The following is a 5,994-nucleotide window of genomic DNA, read 5'->3' as shown; positions in this document are numbered from 1 at the left end:
ATCTTGAAACTGTTTGCTAGTCTGAAATGAATGATATGAATTTTACTTTTAAATCAAAATAAATATATAATTAAAAACACACACAAAATCCATCCTGTATTACATTAGTAAACATTTCACTGAACACTGAAATGGCTTCTACTATAAAAGAAAGCAGAATTTAGCTCAGTAGTAGGGAATCTGGCAGGGGACAGTGTTTAAAATCTTAGATAATCATGATTTTTACCTATTGTTCTGTTATGTGGATTATACCAATCAAATACCTAAAACCTGCACTGACATTATGTAATAACAGTACTTTCAGCTTAAACTAATTTCAAGCAAAGTCAAATATTTTATTTTAAATGGTTTCTCTTCTGTTCCTCCTGTAGTTTTGCTTCAACATCCTTCAAACGTTTCTTAAACACAGGAAAAGACACATCAATTTAAAACAAATGATATCAATGAGGAATTGTGCCTCTGGATATGATAACTGTACTACTCAAACAGTAAATTCTTTATCTTTATCTTTTTTTTAAACAGCCTTTTTTTATTCATATCATGTTTAAAAATATATTAACTCCCTGGGAGAGGCTGGTTTTCATATAAAAATTGTTTTTTTTTTATCTGATTACCATTAAATGTATATTCTCATAATTTAATTTGTAGTTATAATTTATTGAAGTAAATGTTAATGTTTGTTTTGTTCACAGACACCATTAGAACACATTGATTTATTAATCATCAGCTATTGGATGTCAAACATTTGGCAATTTGGAAACACCCACTACATTGTTTCATTAATAGCAAGGGATCTTTTATATGCACCATTCCACAAACAGGATAGCACATACTATGGCCTTTGATATAATAGTTGTGATGCACTGGCTAGAACGACTATGGAAGAACAGACAGAACATAATGCATACCTCCCATCTAACAGCTGCTGTTTTCTGTTCTTCCATTAAGGTAGTCACCTGTCGATGTAGGGAAATTAACTCCTTTACCTTGGCATCCAGCTGATTCTTCTGCTGGGCGTGATATCCATTTGAAAACAAAATGATATCCATTTAAAAACAAAAGCTCAAATCATTTTTTAAAAAGCTGAAAATTATATCATACTCTAAAGAAGATAAATTTTTTCCAAGTTCCGGTCAAATCTAACCTACTTTGTGAAAATTTTGCCTACAAAACAAATACTGAAATTTGAAAAAAAAGAAAAAAAAAAGAAGAGGAGGTATATCTGATAACAAGACTCCTGGTGCAATGTTTTAATAAGTCACCTACTAAAAGCACATTTAAAAGGGTTCTTTTTACAAACAGTTCAGCTAACTTTAAGGAATAGAAAAGAAAATATTATTTACTTTAACATGGAGATGAATCCAACAAGATGCAAGTTAAACCCACATATATAATACTTTATCCTGAAACCACTGTTTGTATTGGCCAATTATGATGAGCGATTAAAGTACAGTCATAAACGTACACTAGCAGTGTATGACGTTTAACATCACACATGTAATGTCACATGCATATCTACATTACAAAATCACTCATTTGAGCTTCAATGTTGCTGAAATAACAGAAATAATAGCTTTCCCCCTTATTTTTTATTGACTGCAGGATAAAAACAATAACTAGTTGGCAAGTCTTGCAGAATCATAAAAATATTAATAAGTTGTAAAAGGCCCTAATAAACTATTTGAAAGAATGAATTAAACAGCAAGTAATAAATGCAAGGTACATGTATGCGAGAAGCTTCAGTAGAAATTGGAAAAAAACATGGTGTCCTGGCAATTATAGCCATTGAGATATTAGGACCATTCCATTCAGATAGGAGGAAAGTGAAATAGATTAGAGATTAGGCTGTTAGAAAAACATTCATACAAACCAAACTGATTTTTTAACACGTTCTTTCATAAACATTAAAACTGTTTTCAGAAGACAGATGTGACGAAAGCTAATCATAGAAAAAAAAGGTACACTTCATTTAAAATGCTATAAATCTTAAATTACAACTGTTTGACAATATTTTAGAAAAATATCAATTAGTCATCATGAAAATGAACTAATTACACAGTCCAGTTAGATAGTTTTCAATTGTTATAATTTTTATGAGTACAAAGTGTATCCAGTTTTTTTGATATCCCTCTCCCAAAGGTGTAAATTAAAAAGGATGATGTACAACAGATATCTGTATCAACATTTGTTGTTCATGTTAAAAGCATATACTATCATTAATCCCCCACCCCACACGAATACATTTTTCAATTACATGTTGTGTAACTACATCTTACAATCAACTTTCAGTACTTTTAAGGAAGGAAGGAAGGAAATCTTTTATTTAACGATGCACTCAACACATTTTATTTATGGTTATATGGCATCAGACATATGGTTAAGGACCACACAGATATTGAGAGAGAAAACCCGCTGTCGCCACTTCATGGGCTACTCTTTCCAATTAGCAGCAAGTGATCTTTTATATGCACCATCCCACAGACAGGGTAATACATACCACAGCCTTTGATATACCAGTCATGGTACACTTTTAAGAACATGTCTAGTAACTATGGTAACTACACAAACCCCCATTGCCACTTCCTTTGACTGACATTCCTCCAGTTTAGCCTGTGCAACACACTTTTCATTGTTGAGAACCGACACTCTCTGTGTCAATTTTTTACATTCATCTAAAATGAAAAACAAAACATCAAATTTTAATGTTCATATGAACCTAATAATTGAATTAAGCAACAAGGAATTTAAAAAATAGAAAAAACTTGAGGTGTTTTCTCTTTTATAGATACATCACCTGTCCTCATAACTAGTGCATATTCCCTACGATTAGTAGACTGCTCCGAACTTCCCAACAGCCAATGGGATGGCTTAAATTCTTCCACTGTGTACCCTTCCTGTTCCAGTCACGTGACTACAACTTCCTTCTTTTCCCTGAGCGAACTGCACGGAGAACTGGAAGAGGGGAGGAAGGGTGGGAAATCATTCCATGAGGACAGGTGATGTATCTATAAAAGAGAAAAACCCTCAAGTTTTCGCCATTTCTTTTCAACATCACCTGTCCTCATAACTAGTGCAGCATTCAACAGATGGTGGCGGGTTCCATACTCCGAAGATGTACAAGTGTTCACCCCATGGACCGGTAAGAACTGACAGTGGAAGAAAGAAAGCCAACCAAAATTAGCCCATCCTCCAATGATGCATAACAACCAATATCCATGCTGTTAGTATTGACAGTGGGAAGGAAGCATCCGTCAGTGGTGTGGAGGAACGAAGTCGTGAAGCACGAAAATGTCACAAATTCGTTCTCCAACAAGGAAGTTCTGAAAGGTGGGTAAGCGTCACCACCGCAGATGCAGGTGTTAGGTAACCAACCAACCAATAATTGTATACCAACGGAAACAAATATGGTAGAAGCATCCATCAGAACATAAACCAACAAAACCCCGAATTTTTCTTACTAGTAAAACGGTGGAGAAGTTAGTTCAATTAAGAGGAAAACAGGTTGTTAGTGTGCAGTGCATTGACTAACTAATGTTATCCAAACAAAAAGTACCGACACCAGCCAGTGCAACTTCAGAAAGGTGTGCAGAAACAATTTGTCAAATGAAGTCCTCACCTGTCGATACAGTGGACATCTTGATGTACAGTCATGAATCCGACATCAACGACGACGAGGACAACCAGAGTTAACCAGAGTTTGAACTGCAACCACCGGACCCAGGTGATGGAATCCTTCTACGTCTTCGGTCGATACATCCCGCAAATAGTAGTTAGCAAAGATGGAATCGGTTGCCCAATAACCACATGCTTTTGTGACCGGAGGTATAACAGGAAATCAGCAAGTCTTTCAACGCGAATAGTCTGAGGTTTTAGTTTTTTACTGAGGCACAATTGATGAAAGCATAACCACCGAACGTTATATACAGCAGATGTAGAATCTCTGTGTGCTTTCAATATCGCCGATGTGGTTTGTGAAGTGAATCCCTTCTTCCTTAAACCCTCGGAGATAATGTCCACGCGTCTAGTTGATACAAGCTTGGATTTGGATGATGCTGTCTCGACGTGGGATGAAGCAAGAGGCAATCCCAATCTGGTAGCGGTAGAGGATCTGGTTCTGCAAGACGTAGGTCTGGATACCAGATTCTGCTTGGCCAATTTGGAGCGATGAGAAGTAATCGACAATGGAACTCCTGAAATCGCTGGAGGACTCGTGGTAGTAATATTGGAGGCGGAAAAGCATACGTGTCCAGATTGTCCCAGCTGATGGCCAAGGCGTCGAGATCCAGTGCGTTGGAATCCGGTACCGGCGACACATACAGTCTTAGTTGATGATTGAACTGAGTCCACAGTCTTTGACAAACCCACCGGAACGCTTCCGGATTGAGCATCCACTCGGTCAGAACATTTGACACTCCTGGGATGTGTCGTGCTCCGAGATGTAGCGGAATGGCATCTGTCATCTTGAACAAACGATAAGTCAGATCGAGTAGGCTGCTGGAATGAGTTCCCCCTTGACGACTGATGTAAGCCGCCGCTGTCACATTGTCGGTTGCTACCATTAGTGTTGCATTTATCAAGAGATGACGCCAATGACGTATCACGTTGAACTCTCCCAGAAGCTCTAGCACATTGATGTGAAAACTTGATTCCTCAGCAGACCACAGCCCTGACGCTGTCTGACTGTTGAGATGTGCTCCCCAACCTTCTCTTGAAGCGTCCACAAACAGATGGTGAGTCATTTGGAATGGCACCAAAGAGACTCTTCCTAAGACATTCGACGGAGTCATCCACCATTGTAGACTGTGTTGAAGATTGTCGGGTAGAGTGATCAACAGACTGGGGTTGTTCAATACTATGTACGGATTCAGGAAGACTTGTAAACGTCGTAACTGTAGGCGACCCCGTAAGGTCAAGTCCTGGGCTGAAGTCAACAGGCCCAGAAGGCTTTGCCACATATGGAATGTCACAGGTTCGAACTTTGGATACCGCCAATTGAATCTTGTTCCATCAGTCTGCAGGAACCTGAAGAAGTCCCAGATCGGTACGTATCTGAATCCCAATGAATTGGAGATTCTGTGTTGGTAACAGTCGCGACTTTTCCTCGTTGATAATCCAACCTAGTGTTTTCAAGAACTGAAGTACATAATTGATTTGGTTCACTAACTTCAGCTGGTTCTGGCACTTCAAAAGACAGTCGTCCAGGTATGGGTAAAATGATATACCCTGCTGATGGAGAATTCGCGACATTGGAGCTGTTATTCTCGTGAATAGCCAAGGAGCGACCGAAATGCCAAATGGCAGAACCATCCATTTGTAATGCACTCCCTGCAGCACAAACCTGAGATATTTGTGGTAAGCTGGATGGATGGGTACGTTGAGGTAGGCATCCTTGATGTCCAGCGACGCTAACCAATCGTCTGGTTGAATGACTGTTCTCACATCGCTGACTGTGAACATCTTGAACTGTGGCGAAGGGTCTAGATGATGTAAATTGAAGTATGCCAGATTGTGAATCATTCTGAGGTCGGGTGAATCCTTCTTGGGAACCAGAAAGATTTCTGAGTAAAATCCCGGAGATAGATGTTGCTGCGATAACTTCCGTACTGCTCCCTTCTCGACCAGCTTGTTGACTGGCTGTTCTCCACGATCTACAGATTATTCTCATCACCGTCATCGGTCTTCGTAGTATCCAGTGTTATACCTCACGGTCACCCTCCGGTTCCCGTTACGGCAGTTCATGGTCTCCACATCCTTAAAGTACGGCGGATCAGCATGCTTGTGCTCGGCTTTTGCGGGACTTCCCTGAGGATGAACCACAGGATTCCGTTGTGGATGATTCAGATACCGTGGATAATATGACAATGAAAGACTGTTTATCCGTTGTTTATGAGCTTCTACCATCGCTACCTCGACCACCGACGCCTACCCGGAAGGGACCGGTACCTATGATTGTTACCGACACAGCCCCAGAGGATGTGGTGATTAAATCTCTTG

General features: G+C 39.4%; 2 protein-coding genes across 2 annotated transcripts in view; both read right to left on the bottom strand.

Annotated features, from left to right (window-relative positions):
• The window catches only part of LOC121374485 (nucleoprotein TPR-like), a 73,135-nt gene extending 69,500 nt beyond the window's left edge, over positions 1-3,635 (bottom strand). Inside the window, exons 1-3 of the mRNA XM_041501583.1 lie at positions 3,617-3,635; positions 2,569-2,672; positions 909-1,010 (exon numbers count right to left, since the gene is read on the bottom strand). Of these exons, the coding sequence (XP_041357517.1) occupies positions 909-1,010; positions 2,569-2,672; positions 3,617-3,635 (225 nt within the window). The remainder of the gene's footprint in view (positions 1-908; positions 1,011-2,568; positions 2,673-3,616) is intronic.
• Positions 3,636-3,992: 357 nt separating this feature from the next.
• On the bottom strand, positions 3,993-4,955 carry LOC121374484. Its single transcript, XM_041501582.1, has one exon. The coding sequence runs from the start codon at positions 4,953-4,955 to the stop codon at positions 3,993-3,995; it is 963 nt and encodes a 320-aa protein (XP_041357516.1).
• Positions 4,956-5,994: the final 1,039 nt, after the last annotated feature.

Source organism: Gigantopelta aegis, chromosome 6 (assembly GCF_016097555.1).
Source record: "Gigantopelta aegis isolate Gae_Host chromosome 6, Gae_host_genome, whole genome shotgun sequence".
In the NCBI taxonomy this organism is placed as follows: domain Eukaryota; kingdom Metazoa; phylum Mollusca; class Gastropoda; order Neomphalida; family Peltospiridae; genus Gigantopelta; species Gigantopelta aegis.
The sequence above is the reverse complement of the archived record's forward strand: the minus strand, read 5'-3'. Positions and strand labels throughout refer to the sequence as shown.